The sequence below is a fragment of the Heterodontus francisci genome, chromosome 16 (genome assembly GCF_036365525.1).
Source record: "Heterodontus francisci isolate sHetFra1 chromosome 16, sHetFra1.hap1, whole genome shotgun sequence".
NCBI classification, from domain to species: Eukaryota; Metazoa; Chordata; class Chondrichthyes; order Heterodontiformes; family Heterodontidae; genus Heterodontus; species Heterodontus francisci.
In genome coordinates this window covers 102,196,439-102,215,452 of record NC_090386.1, presented here as the reverse complement: position 1 = coordinate 102,215,452, position 19,014 = coordinate 102,196,439, and the positions used below count along the sequence as shown (strand labels likewise).

At 43.7% G+C, this 19,014-nt stretch overlaps 2 protein-coding genes across 3 annotated transcripts in view; one reads left to right on the top strand and one right to left on the bottom strand.

The window, feature by feature from the left end:
- LOC137378421 (short transient receptor potential channel 4-associated protein-like) overlaps positions 1-19,014 on the top strand; it is a 151,731-nt gene that overhangs the window by 129,511 nt on the left and 3,206 nt on the right. The window contains exon 20 of one of the 2 annotated variants that reach the window (XR_010976597.1): positions 13,705-16,016. The exons of the other annotated variant lie outside the window; for it this stretch is intronic. The gene's annotated coding sequence lies outside the window, so the exon portion shown is untranslated. Of the gene's footprint in view, positions 1-13,704; positions 16,017-19,014 lie in introns of those variants that run through there. 2 annotated transcript variants of the gene reach the window in all.
- LOC137378420 (myosin-7-like) overlaps positions 4,893-19,014 on the bottom strand; it is a 199,645-nt gene continuing 185,523 nt past the window's right edge. Inside the window, exons 36-42 of the mRNA XM_068048747.1 lie at positions 17,732-17,935; positions 17,495-17,620; positions 16,616-16,786; positions 15,115-15,219; positions 14,187-14,282; positions 13,968-14,096; positions 4,893-4,976 (exon numbers count right to left, since the gene is read on the bottom strand). Coding sequence (XP_067904848.1) covers positions 4,965-4,976; positions 13,968-14,096; positions 14,187-14,282; positions 15,115-15,219; positions 16,616-16,786; positions 17,495-17,620; positions 17,732-17,935 — 843 coding nt within the window. The 3' untranslated portion in view covers positions 4,893-4,964. The remainder of the gene's footprint in view (positions 4,977-13,967; positions 14,097-14,186; positions 14,283-15,114; positions 15,220-16,615; positions 16,787-17,494; positions 17,621-17,731; positions 17,936-19,014) is intronic.

The window sequence follows — 19,014 nt, the reverse complement described above, 5'->3', positions numbered from 1 at the left end:
CAAATTGGCATAGGATAAATAAGTTCAGAGAATTGAATGTATGGCTCAAAGATTGGTGTGGGAGAAATGGGTTTCAATTCATGGGGCACTGGCACCAGTACTGGGGAAAGAGGGAGCTGTACTGTAGGTACAATTTGGTAGCGATACAGGTAATGATAACCAGAGTGTGACAGGAAGGGACAGAGCGTACAAACATAGAGTGCACCAGCAAATAGGTCAGAGCAGGAAAAAATGGTAAAAAGACAGAACTAAAGGCTGTTTATCTGAATGCACGCAGTGTTCATAACAAGATGATGAATTGATAGCACAAATAGGTATATGATAGCCATTACAAAGATGTGGTTGGAAGGTTACCAAGGCTGGGAACTAATATTCAGAACGATAGGAAGAAAAGAAAAGGAGGTGGGGTAGCTCTGTTAATAAAGAATGGCATCAGTACAGTAGTGAGAAATGATCTTGGCTCGGAAGATCAAGATGCAGAATCAGTTTGGGAGGAGATATTTTTAAAAAAATGCAAAGGAAAGAAGTCACTGGTGGGAGTAGCTTATAAGCCCCCTAACAGTAGCTACACTGTAGGACAGAATATGAATCAAGAAATAATGGGGCTTGCAGGAAAGGTACTGCAATAATCGTACGCAATTCCGATCTTATAGATTGGACTCATCGAATTGGCAAACGTAGCCTGGAGGATGGGTTTATACAATGTATTCGGGTCAGTTTCTGGAACCAACCCTGGAGCAGGCTATTTTAAACCTGGTTAATGTTGAATGAAACAGTATTAATAAATGGCCTCGTAGTAAAGGAACCGTTAGGCAAGAGTGATCGTAACAGGATAGAATTTCGCACTCACTTTGCGGGTGCGAAGTTTGTGTCTGAAATTAGTGTCTTAAAATTGAATAATTGAAGCAAGGGTATCAAGACAGTTGGCTAAAATGTTCTGGGAAAATAAGTTAAAAGGTCCGACAGTAGGGAAGCAGTGGCAGACATTTAAGGAGATATTTCATACCCTTCAACAAAGATGTATTCCAGTAAGAAAGAAAGACAGTATGAGAATTATGCACCATCCGTGGCTATCTATGGAAGTTAAGGATGGTATCAAATTGAAAGAAAAGGCATACAATGCTGCAAGCATTACTGATGGGCAATTTTCTGGAAACCAGCAGAGGATGAGAATTCTGTGGCGAGTGACTCACCCCCTGTCTCTCTAATGCCTGTCCACCATCTACAAGGCATAAGTCAGGACTGTGATGGAATACTCCACTTGCCTAGATGGGTGCAGCTCCAACAACACTCAAGAAGCTCATTGCCATCCAGGACAAAGCAGCCCGCTTGATTGGCACCCCATCCGCCACCTTCAACATTCACTCCCTCCACCACTGATGCACAGTGGCAGCAGTGTGTAGCATATACAAGATGCAGCGCAGCAACTCACCAAGGCTCCTTCGGCAGCACCTTCCAAACCCACGACCTCTACCACCTAGAAGGACAAGGGCAGCAGATGCATGGGAACACCATCACCTGCATGTTCCCCTCCAAGCCACACACCATCCTGACTTGGAACTATATCGCCGTTCCTTCACTGACGCTGGGTCAAAATCCTGGAACTCCCTTCCTAACAGCACTGTGGGTGTACCTACCCCACATGGACTGAAGCAGTTCAAGAAGGCAGCTCACCACCACCTTCTCGAGGGTAATTAGGGATGGGCAATAAATACTGCCCACATCCCATGAACGAAAAAAATAGAGGGCAAACTTAGAGTATGAGAGAAAATTATCAAGAAATATAAAAACAGACAGTGAAAGTTTCTGCAAATATACATGAAAAGGAAGAGAGTAACCAAAATAAATGCTGGTCCCTCCGCGGATGTGACTGGGGAATTAATGGGGAAGTAAGGAAATGGTGAAACTCTGAACAAGTATTTTGTATCTGTCTTTACAGTAGAAGACACACACAGCCTCTCAAGATTAGCAGAAAATCAAGAGGCAAAAGGAAGAGATGCATTTTTAAAAAAAATCACCATCAGCAGTTAACAAGTACTAGGAAAACTAATGGGACTAATGGCTGTCAAGTCCCCTGGGCCTGACGTCTGCATCCTGGGATCTTCAAAAAAGTGGCTGCAGAGATAGTGGATGCATTGAAATAAAAACGAGAAATGCTGGATGCATTGGTTGTATTCTAGAAGGGTCCCAGCCGATTGGAAAACAGTAAATGTAACACCCCTTCAAGAAAAAGGCAGGGTGGTGGCGGGGGGGGCTGACCAAGAAGAAAACTATAGGCCAGTTAGCCTAACATCTGTCATTGGGAAAATTCTGGAATCTATTATTAAGGAAGTCCCGGTTGGATGTCCAAAATCTGGCTCATCAAAGCTGGATGTTTTTGAAACTGTTCAGATGCAACAACTGTTCAGTGTCAATTGATCATAATTACTTTGAATTAAACTTGAAAAGACTGAATACACAGCTTTTTATAGTATCATCCTTTAAGAGTAATGTTAAGTCAGTGCTTCTCAAGTTTAATTTTCTGTTCCAGTCAATTTCTACCCGACTTGTTTTAAACGTACTCGGGTTTTCTTTAAGTGAGCAGATGAGAGGGATTATCAGGAAAGTTTCAGCCTTTAAAGTGGGGCGTATGCTGTTGGGGGTTCAAGAAAGGCCAACAAATATCGGCGACTAGTGGATCTTCACCACCCCGACAACACCCCCTGTCCCAGGGATGGTGCTTGGACGGGTAATGAGCCGAGGCCCGTGGTTATCCTCGGGCTGTGGCTGACCCAGAGGACGATCACCGGCTCCAAGTGCTGGGGATGTCAGGAACCAGTGTGCTGCAGCCTCCTTGAGGGCGACTTGGCTAGGGGGCCCTGGGAGAGAAATGGAAGAATGTGGCTTTTAAGCTGTTGAACTGTATCCATTCTCCGTTCCATTATTGGAATCGAACACTGTTCATAACGTTTATTTAACCCACCATCGTCTGAGTAGTGGTGCAGTAAGACCTTTGCAAAGTCAATTTTAACATCTATAATCATTTATGCATACACTCTGCCAGACTTTGTAAGATAAAGGCATGCAGTATACGCACTGACAAGAAGTTGAAAGCCCTTTTCTTCAGTTCTTTTGTTTAATGTAAAATCAGGGAAAGTTAGAAATCCGGCACAGTCTCGGTCCCAAGGGTGCCGGATTTTGGACATTCACCCTGTAGTAGCAGAACATTTAGAAAATCATAATGTAGTCAGGCAGAGTCAACATTGTTTTGTGAAAGGGAAATGATGTTTGACAAATTTATTACAGCTCTTTGAAGCATGTAACAAGCAGGATGGATAAAAGGGACCCAGTAGATATAGTGTATTTGAATTTCCAAAAGGCATTCGACCACATAAAAGGTTACTACACAAGATAAGAGCGAGCTCATGGTGTTGGGAGTAATATATTAGCATGGATAGAGGACTCGCTAACTAACAAGAAACAGAGTTGGGATAAATGGAGGATTTTCCAAGTTGGCAAACTGTAACTAGTGAAGTGCCACAGGGATCAGTGGGACTTCAACTATTTACAATCTATATTGATGACTTGGATGCAGGGACTGATTGTATTGCATTCAAATTTGCAGGCAAAACAAAGATAGGGTAGGAAAGCAAGTTGTGAGGAGGACACAAAGTGTCTGCAAAGAGATGTAGATAGGTTAAGTGAGTAGGCAAAAATTTGGAAGATGGAGTATAATATGGGAATATGTGACGTCCAATTTGGCAGGAAGAATAGAAAAGCAGAATATTTACATGGAGAGAGACTGCAGAATGCTGCAGTACAGAGGGATGCGGGTGTCCTTGTACATGAATCACAAAAAGTTAGCATGCAGGTACAGCAAGTAATTAGAAAGGCAAATGGAATGTTGGCTTTTATTGCAAGGGGGATGGAGCATAAAAGTAGGGACGTCTTGTTACAACTGTACAGGGTGTTGGTGAGACCACACCTAGAGTACTGCGTACAGTGTTGGTCTCCTTACTTAAGGAGGGATATACTTGCAGTGCAAGTAGTTCAGAGAAGGTTCACTAGCCTGATTCCTGGGATGAAAGGGTTTTCTTGTGAGGAAAGGTTGAGCAGGTTGGGTCTATCCTCATTGGAGTTGATAAGTCCGAGAGGTGATCTTATTGAAACATAAAAGATTCTGAGGGGGGTTGACAGAGTAGATGCTGAGAGGATGTTTTTCCTCATGGGGGAAATCTAGAACTAAGGGGCACAGTTTAAAAAGGGGTCTCCCTTTTAAGACTGAGATGAGGAGGAATTTCTTCTGAGGGTCGTTAATTTTTGGAATTCTCTACCCCAGAGAGCAGTGGAGGCTGGGTCATAGAGGGGAGATCTGATTGAAATGTACATAATTGTGAGGATAGAGTGGATGTGAAGGGCCTATTTACCTTAGCAGAGAGGTCAATGACTAGGGGGCATAGATTCAAAGTGATTGGTAGGAAGATTAGAGGGGAGATGATAACATTTTTCACCCAGAGGGTGGTGGGGGTCTGGAACGTACTGCCTGAAAGGGTGGTAGAGGCAGAAACCCTCAACTCATTTAAAAGGTGTTGGATATGCACCTCAAGTGCCGTAACCTGCAGGACTACGGACCAAATGCTGGAAGGTGGGATTAGGCTAGGTGGCTCGTTTTTTGGCCGGTGCAGACACAGTGGGCCAAGTGGCCTCTTTCTGGTCAGTAAACATTCAATGATACTGTTTGTTGATGCTGTCAGCTGCTCCATCCCATATTTGAGAATTATTCATTGGCCTCTAATTGTACTGATCATTCTCAAAAGGTGGGAAACTGCCAGAAACTTGCATTTAAAGGCTAACTGCTGGAAAGATCAACCCCAGGACAAAGTGTTACATTATAATTTTCTTTATTCACACAGGCTTTGTTATGCTAAAACTAAATTGAAACAGAAAGCAGAAGAGAGCTAATTCAGAGCCTTGAGCCCAGTCCTTCATTCTTCATGCTGAAATAGGAAAAAGTCAGTTAGTAAACATCAAATATGAGCAAAGTCAGCAGAGTAACACAGCCTTCAGAATGACAGGGGGCCTTGGCACAGGTGGGGGGCGTCAAGGGGGCATCAGCACAACTACAGCTGAAATCGGGAAGTCATTTCTCAGTGAACTTGAGCAGAGGAATCTAGGGGTTCAGATGCACAAATTTAGGAAGTGATGGAGGTGTGTTTGGATAACACAAGTTGATGATGATTGTCTACCAGATATTGGTTAGATAACAAGTGAATCTTTGGCATCTTATTGTATAAAGGATATTGGAGCAAAGGAAAAGGTATGATATTTTACTGGATGTCATCAGGCATGGGGGGAAACAGTAATTATGACAGTCTTGTGAAACATTACATTCATTGCAGCAAAAAAGGTTCAGAGGGTCGAACAGGAGCTTGGGGAAAATTTGAAATGATAAATAGTGAAAGATTATTTCCACTTGTTGGCGGATCAGTAATGAGGCATATTGTTAGGATTAGAACATAGTGCTTTTAATGTAGTGAAATCTCCAAAGGCACTTCACAGGAGTGTAATCAGGCAGAAATTGACACTGAGCCAAAGCAGATATTGGGACAGGTGACGTAAAGAGTTTGGTCATAACGGTAGGTTTAAGGAGCATCTTACAGTTGGAGAGGTTCAGGGAGGGAATTCCAGAGCTTAGCACCCAGGCGGCTGAAGGCATGGCTGCCAATGGTAGAGCGATTAAAATACAGGTTGCTCAAGAGGCCAGAATTAGAGGAGCTCCAATATCTCTGAAGGTTCTGGGGTTATAAGAGGTTCTGCCAGGGCCATTCGGCTCTGTACCTCATTTCAACCTTGGCCCAAACATGAAGAGCTGAATTTTAGAGGTGAAGTGAAGTTGGCTGCCCTTGGCATTAAGGCAGCATTTAACTGAGTATGGCATCAAGAAGCCCTAGCAAACTTGAAGTCAATGGTAATCGGAGGAAAACTCTCCACTGGCTGGAGTCATGCCAAGCACAAAGGAAGATGGTTGTGGTTGTTGGAGGCCAATCATGTGAGCCCCAGGACATCGCTGCAGTAGTTCCTTAGGGTAGTGACCTAGGCACAACCATTTTCAGCTGCTTCATCAATGACCTTCCCTCCATAAGTTCAGAAGTGGGATGTTCACTGGTGATGGCACAATGTTCAGTACCATTCGCAACTCCTCAGATACTGATACAATAGCAAAATACGAAACAAAAACAGAAAGCGCTGTAAACACTCAGCAAGTCAGGCAGCATCTGTGGAGAGAAGAACAGAGATAATGCTGCAGGCTGATGACCTTTTATCAGTTCTGATGAAAGATCTTTGAGCTGAAACATTAACTCTGCTTCTCTCTCCAGTGATGATGCTTGAACTGCTGAGTTTTTCCAGTGTTTTCTGTTTTTGTTTCCTCAGATACTAAAGCAGTCCATATCACCATGCAGCAAGACCTGGACAATATCTTGGGCTGATAAGGGGCAAGTTAAATTTGTACCACACAAGTGCAAGGCAATGACCATCTCCTCTTGATGTTCAGTGGTTTTAGTATCACTGAATCCCCCACCATCAACATCATGGAGGGGTCACCATTGACCAGAAACTTAATTGGACACAGGGTGGCACAGTGGCGCAGTGGTTAGCACCGCAGCCTCACAGCTCCAGGGACCCGGGTTTGATTCTGGGTACTGCCTGTGCGGAGTTTGCAAGTTCTCCCTGTGTCTGCGTGGGTTTCCTCCGGGTGCTCCGGTTTCCTCCCACATGCCAAAGACTTGCAGGTTGATAGGTTAATTGGCCATTATAAATTGCCCCTAGTATAGGTAGGTGGTAGGGAAATATATAGGGACAGGTGGGGATGTGGTAGGAATATGGGATTAGTGTAGGATTAGTATAAATGGGTGGTTGATGGTCAGCACAGACTCGGTGGGCCGAAGGGCCTGTTTCAGTGATGTATCTCTAAAACTAAAAACTGGACCACTGTGGGTAGAAGAGCAAGCAAGAGGCTGGGAATTCTGTGGCAAGTAACATGCCTGCTGACTCCCTAGAGCCTGTCCACCATCTACAAGGCACAAGTCAGGAGTGTGATAGAATACTCTCCACTTGCCTGGATGGGAGCAGCTCCAACAACACTCGAAGCTGAGCACCATCTAGGACAAAGCACCCTGCTTGATAGACACCCCATCCACCACAGGCAGCAGTGTGTACCACCTATAAGATACACTGCAGCAACTCACCAAGGCTCCTTTGGCACCTTTCAAACCCACGAAATCTACCACCTAGACGAACAAGTGCAGTCTTTTGGGCCTCCTTATCTCGAGAGACAATGGATACGCGCCTGGAGGTGGTCAGTGGTTTGTGAAGCAGCGCCTGGAGTGGCTATAAAGGCCAATTCTGGAGTGACAGGCTCTTCCACAGGTGCTGCAGAGAAATTTGTTTGTTGGGGCTGTTGCACAGTTGGCTCTCCCCTTGCGCCTCTGTCTTTTTTCCTGCCAACTACTAAGTCTCTTCGACTCGCCACAATTTAGCCCTGTCTTTATGGCTGCCCGCCAGCTCTGGCGAATGCTGGCAACTGACTCCCACGACTTGTGATCAATGTCACACGATTTCATGTCGCGTTTGCAGACGTCTTTATAACGGAGACATGGACGGCCGGTGGGTCTGATACCAGTGGCGAGCTCGCTGTACAATGTGTCTTTGGGGATCCTGCCATCTTCCATGCGGCTCACATGGCCAAGCCATCTCAAACGCCGCTGACTCAGTAGTGTGTATAAGCTGGGGGTGTTGGCCGCTTCAAGGACTTCTGTGTTGGAGATATAGTCCTGCCACCTGATGCCAAGTATTCTCCGAAGGCAGCGAAGATGGAATGAATTGAGACGTCGCTCTTGGCTGGCATACGTTGTCCAGGCCTCGCTGCCGTAGAGCAAGGTACTGAGGACACGTTCCTCCGGGTGCTCCGGTTTCCTCCCACATGCCAAAGACTTGCAGGTTGATAGGTTAATTGGCCATTATAAATTGCCCCTAGTATAGGTAGGTGGTAGGGAAATATATAGGGACAGGTGGGGATGTGGTAGGAATATGGGATTAGTGTAGGATTAGTATAAATGGGTGGTTGATGGTCAGCACAGACTCGGTGGGCCGAAGGGCCTGTTTCAGTGATGTATCTCTAAAACTAAAAACTGGACCACTGTGGGTAGAAGAGCAAGCAAGAGGCTGGGAATTCTGTGGCAAGTAACATGCCTGCTGACTCCCTAGAGCCTGTCCACCATCTACAAGGCACAAGTCAGGAGTGTGATAGAATACTCTCCACTTGCCTGGATGGGAGCAGCTCCAACAACACTCGAAGCTGAGCACCATCTAGGACAAAGCACCCTGCTTGATAGACACCCCATCCACCACAGGCAGCAGTGTGTACCACCTATAAGATACACTGCAGCAACTCACCAAGGCTCCTTTGGCACCTTTCAAACCCACGAAATCTACCACCTAGACGAACAAGTGCAGTAGACACATGGAAACACCACCACCTGCAAGCACCCCTCCAAGTCACGCACCATTCTGACTTGGAAATATATCACTACATGTACTCAGCGGTTGAAGAAGGCGACTCACCACTAACAGTTCAGGGGCAATTAGGGATGGGAAAAAATTGATGGCCTTGCCAGCAGTGCCCACATCCCATGAATGAATTTTTTAAAAAGCCCTATGGACAGGTGAGGCCATGGAGGGAGCTGAAAACCAGGTTGAGAATTTTAAAATTGGGGCTTTGCCAGACCAGGAGCAAAGTCAGTGAGCACAGGGGTGATGAGTAAACATGAATTGATGAGTAAACATGAATTGATGAGTAAACATGAATTGATGAGTAAACATGAATTGATGAGTAAACATGAATTGATGAGTAAACATGAATTGATGAGTAAACATGAATTGATGAGTTAGGATACCAACAGACAGCAGCGCCTAAAAGTGCAGGAGAGAGGAGGACCCGGGGACAGACAGCAGCACCTAGAAGTGCTGTCCATTCCAGTCCAATCTGTGGCTCCAGAGCAGACCAACCACGTTCTGAAAAAAATTAATGTATGAGTCCCAGGAAAACATGCAGTCGATTGGCTGGTGAGTGTTTTTCTCTTTTATCTTTCAAAACTTAGGTAATTTTAGTAATTGCAAGTTTTTATTAGTAGTAGTAAGATTTGCGAATAGTAATCAAGCTTATTAGATTGGCTGATGAGTATTTATATTGACCTTAACTAGAGAATTTCAATCGGGGTAAGTACAAATTATTTCAATAAATAAGAACAGGCAGGCAAGAGACATTAATTAAAATTTAATCAGTGAAATAATTAATTGCTATAAAGAAGGCAGGGCAGGTCATGTGTGGCGGCTGCAGAATGTGGGAGCTCGTGGTCACCTGTGTGATCCAAGGCAAACACATCTGCAGGAAGTGTCTGCAGCTGGAGGAGCCCCAGCTCAGAGTCATTGAGCTGGAGGCTGTGCTGCAGACACTGACACACCAAGGGTGGGGAAAGTTACCTGGATAATTTCGTACCAGGTGGCAGTCATACTTAGGGTCGTCTGATTTAGTCGATGGTCAGGGTGCAACTGCAAGTGAGGCAGGTATGGGGATCGCGAAGGCAGAAGTGGAAGAGCCTCAGTCCTCGCAATTATCCCAACAGGTTTGTGGTTCTTGCAACCTGTATGGATAAAAGCAGGGGCTGCAGAGTAGATGAGCAAACTGACCATGGCACCATGGTACAGGAAGCTTTTCAAGCGGGGGCAGTTGATAGGAATATAGTGGTGGTAGGGGACAGTACAGTCCGGGAATAGACACAGTTCTCTGCAGCCGAGAACGAGAATCCAGAAGACTGTGTTAGCTGCCTGGTGCCAGGGTTCAGGACATCTTCTTGGGGCTGGAGAGGAGCTTACAATGAGAGGGGGAGGATCCAGTCATCGTCTTCCATGTAGGTACCAATGACATTGGTAGGACGAGGAAAGAGGTTCTGCTTAGACAGTATGAGCAGCTAGGGGATAAATTAAAAAGCAGAACCTCAAAGGTAGTAATCTCTGGATTATTACCTGAGCTATGTGCAAATTGGAGTAGGGTAAATAAGATTAGATAGTTAAGCGCGTCACTCAAAGATTGGTGTGGAAGAAAGGGGTTTCGATTCATGGGGCACTGGCAACAGTACTAGGGAAAATGGGAGCTGTACCATTGGAACAGTCTTCGCCTGAACCATGCTGGGACCAGTGTTCTGGCGAGTCGTATAACTAGGGCTGTAGAGAGGGCTTTAAATAGTGGGGAGGAGGGATCAGATGATGGAAGATATGATAAATTAGAGATATGACAAGGTAGCAATAAGGGAATTGATAAACTGAGTGTGGCAGGAAGGGACAGAGTGTACAAACTTGAGTGTGCCAGCAGATAAAGCTAAAGGTTGTGAAAATAATAAGACAGAATTAAAGGCATTCTATCTGAATGCACACAGAATGGAAGTAAACAGGTATGATCTAATTGCCATTACGGAGACCTGGCTGCACGGTGACCAAGGCTGGGAACTGAATGTACAAATGTATTCAACATTTAGGAAGGATAGGCAAAAAAGAAAAAGGTGGGATAGTGCTGTTAATAACAGATGAAATCAGTACATTCTTAAGTGAGGATCTTGGGTCAGAAGATCAAGATGTAGAATCAGTTTGGGTGGAACTAAGAAACAGCAAGGGGCAGCAAACATTGGTAGGAGTTGTTCATAGGCCATTAAACAGTGTTAATGAAGGACATGGTATAAATCAGGAAATTAGAGGTGCATGTACCAAGGGTAATATAGTAATTATGGGGGACTTCAATCTACATATAGACTGGGCAAACCTAATTGGCACTAATGCTGTGGAGGATGAATTCCAGGAATGTATATGAGATGGTTTTCTAGAACAGCATTTTGAGGAACTAACTAGAGAAGGTCTATTTTAGATCTAGTATTGTGCAATGCGAAAGGGCTAATTAATAATCTCATTGTAAAGGAGCCTCTAGGGAAGAGTGACCATAACGTGATGGAATTTTACATTAAGTTTGAAAGTGATGTAGTTCAATCCAAAACTAGGGTCTTAAATCTGACCAAAGGAAACTATGCAGGTATGAGGGGCAAATTGGGAAACTGCATTAAAAAGTATGACAGTAGATAGGCAATGTCCAGAATTTAAAGAATTAATACATGGTTTACAACAAATATGCACTGCTTTGAGGCACAAAAACCCAGCAGGAAAGGTGATCCAACCATGGCTAACAAAAGAAGTTAAAGATTGTATTAGATCAAAGGAAGAGGCTTATAAAGTTGCCAAAAAAATAGTAGGCTTGAAGATTGGGAGCATTTTAGAATTCAGCAAAGGAGGACTAAGAAACTGAAAGAGAAAATAAAATATGAAAGTAAACTAGTGAGAAAAATAAAAACGGACTGTAGAAGCTTCTATATGTATGTAAAAAGGAAAAGATTATCCAAGACGTGGGCCCACTACAGACAGAGACAGGAGAATTTATAATGGGGGAATACTTTGTGTCTCTCTTCATGGAGGAAGATACAAAAAACCTCCCAGTATTACTAGAGAACCAAGGCACTAGCGAGAATGAGGAACTGAAAGGAATTAGTATTAGTAAAAAAGTAGTACTGGAGAGGTTAATGGGACTGAAAGTTGATAAATCCCCTGGACCCGATGATCTACATCCCAGAGTGTTGAAGGAGGTGACTGTAGAGATACTGGATGCATTGGTGGTCATTGAAAATTCTATAGATTCTGGAATGATTCCTGCAGATTGGAAGATAGTAAATTAACCCCACTATTTAAGAAAGGAGGGAGAGAGAAAACAGGAAGCTACAGAACTGGTAGCCTGACATCAAAAGTTGGGAAAATGCTAGAATCTATTTTAAAGAAATGTGATAACTGGACACTTAGAAAATAATGATAGGATTGGGAAGAGTCAATATGGATTTATGAACATTTGGGGGAGCCAGTGAAGTCGTGGCAATGTCACTGAACTAATAATCCAGAAGCCCAGGTTAATGCCCTGGGGACAAGGGTTCAAATCCCACCATGGCAGCTGGTGGAATTTAATTTCAATTAATTTATGAAAATCTGGAATTGAAAGCTAGTCTTAGTGATGGTGCCATGAAACTATCATCTATTGTTGTAAAAACCCATCTGGTTCACTAATGTCCTTTAGGGAAGGAAATCTTACCTGGTCTGGCCTACATGTGACTCCAGACCCATATCAATGTGGTTGACTCTTAACTGCCCTCTGAAATGGCCTAGCAGGCCACTCAATTCAAGGGCAATTAGGGATGGGCAATAAATGCTGGCCTTGCCAGCTCACATCCCATAAAAGATTAAAAAGATAAAAGGGAAATCATGTTTGGCAAACCTGTTGGAGCTTTTTGAGGATGTAACTGGCAGAATACATAAGGGGGAACCAGTGGATGTGGTGTATTTGGATTTTAAGAAGGCTTTTGATAAGGTCCCACGCAGGAGGTTAGTAAGCAAAATTAGAGCACTTGGGATTGGGGGTAATATACTGGCATGGATTGAGAATTGGTTAACAGACAGAAAACCGACAGAATAAACAGGTCATTCACATGTTAGCAGGCTGTGACTAGTGGGGTACCACAAGGATCAGCTAGTCATAATCTATATCAATGATTTGGATGTGGTGACCAAATGTAATATTTCCAAGTTTGCTGATGCCAATACTAGATGGGAATGTGAGTTGTGAAGAGGATGCAGAGGCTTCAAGGGGATTTAGACAGGCTAAGTGAGTGGGCAAGAACATGGCAGATGGAATATTAGGTGGAAAATGTGAAGTTATCCACTTTAGCAGGAAAAACAGAAATAGAGTATTTCTTAAATGGTGAGAGATTGGGAAGTGTTGATATCCAAAGGGATCTGGGTGCCCTTATTCATAAGTCATTGAAAGCTAACATGAAGGTGCAGCAAGCAATTAGGAAGGCAAATGGTATGTTGCAAGAGGATTTGAGTACAGGAGTAAAGATGTATTGCTGAAATTGTTTAGAGCCTTGGTGATTGTCCTATACGAATTGAAGAGACTGGACCTATATTCTCTGGAGTTTCGAAGAATGAGAGGTGATCTAATTGAAGCATACAAAATTCTTACAGGGGTAATAGGGTAGATATAGGAAGGATGTTCTCCCTAGTTGGGGGGTCTAGGACCAGAAGAGAGAGTCTCAGAATAAGGGTAGGCCATTTAGGACTGAGATGAGGAGGAATTTCTTCACTCTGAGGGTGGTGAATCTTTGGAATTCTCTATCCCAGAGGGCAGCAGAGGCTCAGTCATTGAGTATGTTCAAGACAGAGATCAATAGATTTCTACATATTTAAGATATCAAGGGATATGAGGATAGTGTGGAAAAATGGCATTGAGATAGATGATCAGCCATGAGCTAGTTGAATGCCAGAGTGGGATCAAGGGGCCGAATTGCCTACTCCTGCTCCTATTTCCTATGGTACCGCAGAGCCTCTCTCCATTTAAGACAGTAATTAAAACTTATCTCCATGACCAAACTCTTTGGTCACCTATCCTAATACTTCATCCTTTGGTGCTGTGCCAATTTCTGTCTGATTACACTCCTGTGAAGCGCCTTGGGGAGCTTTGCTACATTAAAGGCATTTATATATGTTGTAATCCTAACTATATGCTCTTCATTACTGATCCAGCAACAAGTTTATGGAGTTTGGAAGATGAGAGGTCAGCCAGGAGAATATTGCAACAATGAAATGCAGAGGTAACCAATGCATGGATGAGGATTTCAGCAGGAGATGAGCCAAGGCGGGGCAGAGATGGGCGATATCATGGACAACCAGTTTCTACATGACAAGTGGAGTTGTACTGAGTAATCTGGAAATCTCTGACCTTTCACTATATCAGGCAAATTAATTCTGCTGTTTTTCCAAAGTGAAACTGCCTGTCTTTTTCATACCTTGATATCCCTGCTTTTAGTTCTCAGTTTGTTGACCTGAGATTCAGCTATCTCAGCGCGTTCTTCAGCATCGTTCAGCTCATGCTGCAGTGTCCTGTACTTGGTTAAGTTTGTGCTGGCATTTCCCTCCTGTGATTAAAACCAAAAAGCATATTACCTCGATAAATGAAATGAACATGCATCAATGTGACAAACTTGAAGAAATTCAGGTAAACTCACAGCCTCTTCAGCCTGTCGCTTGTAGCTCTTGACTTTCAGTTGCAGCTTATCGATGAGGTCTTGCATACAAATGATGTTCTTCCTGTCCTCCTCACCCTGGGCAGGGAATTGACAGGTTAATAGCAGACCTGCAGTTTCTGGGTGAACTTTCAAAACCTTAAATCCAGTGACGGAGGCAGTGGGGGTTATGGGGAGGGTTATTACCCCTTCAGTCACTTTTGAGATCAACCTCAAAATGAGGGAAATCATAGTTTTCTGCAGTGGCTGGTGTGAAAGTAGCATATAACCTGAAGTGGAGACACTTTCTAATACAGGTCTTTAAAAAATTTGTAAAAGGGTTGATAGGGTAGATGCAGAGATGATGTTTCCACTTGGGGAGACCAGAACTGGGGGCCATAGATATAACATAGTCACTAATAAATCCAATAGAGAATTCAACGTGAAACTTTACCCAGAGAGAGATGAGAATGTGGAACTCATTACCACATGGAGTAGTTGAGGTGAATAGGGGAAGCTAGATAAACACATGAGGGAGAAAGGAATAGAAGGATATGTTGATAGGATTGGGTGCAATAAACTGATCACCACCTGGTGACCTCTGCAGGAAGTGCTGCTGAGAACCATGTTTCTGTCTGAGTTGGGATGTCAATGGACGTGGTGAGAAATGATGAGCAAGTATCCTGGGGTATAGTGATGGATGAGTACTATCCTTTAACAGGATTGGAGCAGTTACTGGAACAGATAAATGGGACGGAGAAGAGGTCAGAGAGCTCCCTGGGGAGCTGACAGAGCCAGGTTTGATCAGGAGTACCAGCAATTCTTATGTTCTTAGAAGTGGAGGAATTCAGGCTCCTGCTCCAGGAAGTGCAGCAAAGATTGCAATGGGAGGGGTGAACGGTTCTGAATAACAGCTCTTTGGGTACTGTACCTGGTAGGTCAGCTCCTTGATTCTCCGCTCATACTTTCGGAGACCTTTCATGGACTCTGCATTTTTCCTCTGTTCAGACTCCAGCTCAGATTCCAGCTCCCTCACCTAGGAAACAGAAAAGGAAATGTGCCATTGATGTAGGAAGTTGCTGAAATGTTTATGCTGCAATTCAGGTTTTTGACTTTTTCCAGAGAATAGAGATTTACTTTAAATGTATTTAAAGTGTATTCTCGCAAGTTTAAAAAATTGTTAGAGCCATCTTTAAATCAAGTAAGTTAACTCACTAATGTGGGTAATGGTAGTGTTCTGCATTTTGTATTGTAAAAATAGGTTGTATGGATTGAATTGAGTCTGATCATGATGGGTATTTTGTCGGTTCACCTTACTATGAATTAACAATCATCTGTCTTTCTCTCTAAGTCCTCAAGAGTTTGAGGAAGTGCATGTGTCGGCATCTGTTTCAGATCTTGAGGGAGAGATGTTGCTTCCTTGACCCCATCACTCGACATATAGATGCAGCGCAGATTGAATCAACCCCATAAAAGGCTGATTATGGGAGCAACTGGACCAGAAAAGGATTCTGTGCCAGAATCTGTAATTCAGATTGTATTCAAGGTTGAATTTTTCATGACCAATAAAAAGGCTCCCAGGACGACTTGTCCTTGCCTGTGTGATGTCATCACCTCAATGAATTGAATGTTTGAAACTTTCACAAAAAAAAATTCTTTTCAATTTAGTGACAGATTCACTGAGATAGGGGAAGCTGGACCCTGTGAAGTGGTGCGACAGATTCACTGGTTCCAGATATCGGTTCATCCTGCCCCAACCATGGCCCGATAATAACTTGTCTGACAGCAGATCCAGGGTTACCAATCCTTTAATAGGTAACTCTATGAACAAATATTTAGCATTTGAGAGTTGAAGAGAAAGATAGTGAAAACAAAAGCAAAATACTGTGGATGCTGGAAATATGAACAGAAAATGCTGGAAGTACTTGGCATGTCAGGCAGCATCTGTGGTGAGAGAAACAGAGCTAATGTTTTAGGTTCATGTCCCTTCAATCAATCATTGACTTGAAACATTAACTGTGTTTAAGTCTCCACAGATGCTGCCAGACCTGCTGAATATTTCCAGCATTTTTATCAGAAGATGGTTAAATTCTTCAGCTTCTTAGGAAGCTGGAACTCCCCAAACTCCGCGGTTCAACCTTTGCCGAGCCCTAGCATGGGCTTCACTCCCTTGAGCACCCCCCTCCCCCTCCCCCCAAGGCATATTTGCCTGTTTCCTGTGGCCTCCTCCCACCCCCCCCCCCCCCCACCCCAAAATATCCCATTGCTGCTGAAATGCAGTGGGAGACTCCATGCGAGTCAGATTAGCTTCCAGGTGAACTGCACCCTCAGCCCCCAGTCCCTGCACCCCAAGCTCAAAGCATAGCTTCGGCGAAACAAACAATGGCCCTTTGCCTTTTTCCATCACTTTTCCCTTTGCTGATGCCACTTACTCTGCTCTCCAGTTTTTGGATCTGTTTCTTTCCTCCTCTCAGTGCAATCTGTTCAGCTTCATTCAGTCGGAGCTGCAAATCTTTAGTTGTCTGCTCCATGTTCTTTTTCATTCTCTCCAGGTGTGCGCTGGTATCCTGTTCCTTTTTCAGTTCCTCTGCCATCATTGCAGCCTAAAAGCCATTAAACCCAATCAACTATCAGTTCAAAACTGATATCATGTGCACAATATAAATGATGGAGAATTATTAGCATTTTACAAATTGGAGTTCTCTGATGCTTTGGTTGGTTGAAGTTCCCAGTTAGTGACCAAGTCCTGGGCATGTGCTGTGAATGTCCAGGCCAAAGGCTGATTTGAGCTGCTCGCAGCCTCCCCAGGAGGCCTCCCACTCCCAGTCTCACACCAGACTGAGAGAACCGCACTCGGGTAGAATAGTTGTGTGGGGGAGGGGAACCTATGCCATGAGAATGGGAAACTTGGGGGTGGGTAGTGTCTTTAGGAGAGGTTACACCTGCACACGCTTGCATACATCTTTACCTGCACCAACATAGTAATGCAGCCAAGATGTTATATTTAAATTCCATTGTGGCAAAGGATGTAATTGAATCCGGTACATCTAATTTATGACTGCACCAAAGAGAAAAGAACACAGCTACTATATTGTAAAGTTGCAGCTGGTTTTACTGCTTTTATGGGGTCTGTGGTTCCATTTTCAAATGTGGGGCTCACTCTCATTATCTTTTGGTGTGAGCAATCTCTAAGCACTTGTGCAATGGGCAGGTGCTCTGACAGCATCAATGCTGAACAATGTGAGTTGGCACAAACACCCTCCTGGGCATTCAATAAAGAGCATAAGCATTTCTGAGGTATCATCACTTACGTCTGTTATTGCCTTCTTAGCTTTGTCCTCTGCATTCCGACATTCCTGCACTGCTTCCTCTACTTCAGTGCTCAGAGAATTAATGTCGTTCTCCAGCTTCTTTTTCTGGTTAATGAGACCAGTGTTCTGAACAAATGCAAAAGAAAAGGTTATTACTGTTTCTGTCGTCTTGCAGCCTTCACATGATGCACTTTCATTATTTATAATCTCACAAGCGTCCACTCTCACTTTCAGTACCTGTGAATGCAGCAGGTTCACGCGCTCAGTTGCTTCTAGTAATTCCTGCTCGGCTAGTTTCCTGCCTCTCTCAGACTGTTCAAGAACTGCACGCAGCTCCGCAAGCTCTGCCACCAACAGGTTGCTGTGTCGCTCTGCAGCTGCAATTTGTTCCTTGTAATCATCATTCTGTCGAATTGTTTCATCAAGTTCCAGTTGGATGTCCTATTCAAATCACACTATTTTAATGCCACTCATATTCAAGCTTTTCTGGGTCAAGCATCTTAAATAACAGGAACTAAATCATCCTACACATGTGGGTAAAGTTAGAATTGTATCAAACTTTTTTACCATGTGACAGAAACCACACCTGCCAAATGGAAATATATTAATTTCGTCATATGGAACGCTATTTGAACACTTACTGGACATTGAAAATAACTTCTTTCAAAAGACCCACAGAGCAGTGGCTGAAAACATGGCTGCACATTTGCATTCTGAGAGACAGTTGCACAGAGAGACAATGGAAGTGCTCCCTGATCCAATTAGCCAGATGGGTTCTGTCAATAGTGATGATCAAAAGACATTGAGAGTCATTGTCTGTGTAAGAGCCAGCATTCAACCCCCCCCCCCCTCCCCCGTCCAACCAGTGTGTGTGTCTGGTAAGCTTTGAAGAATCAACAAACCTCACAGGCGATGCTGTCTCAAACAAAGAGCTAGTCACATGAATAACCTGCTGGCCAACCTGGGAATTGATTGAATTGTGCTCAAAGTAAAGTTGAGGCAGATTGCTTTTGAAGACCAAAGAGAAGCAAGGTCTCTCTCTCTCTTTCTCACACAAAGTTCTAGGGACCCACGGAAGTAACTTAAGCTGCAAGACAGAAGACCCCTGCAGCCTTCTCGTACCATCAAAACAAGTTTGAAAGTGTGCACTGGGCCCAACGAGAACTGCAAGACTTAACTTCAATCAAAGACTTTACATCCAACCCAAAACCAGTAACTGAATTCTATCTACAACTTCAAACCTTCCCCCATTAATTCTTTCTCCTCCTCTATATCTATTTGCGTGTGTATGTTTATCGTATATGCATGCTAATGTGGTTGCAGCCCGTATTCTTAGTAGTTTTAACTGAGTTAGAGTTTTAAGGTTAATAAACTTACACCTTGTTTAAATCTGAGAAAACCTGCCTGTTTGATTCCTTTACAATTACAATTAGAGCTGTGAGCAAGGACTCACTGAGGGGAAGCTAAAAAAAACACTTTTTTTTAAAGTGAAACCCTGTTACGGCCAAACCAGGAAAGGG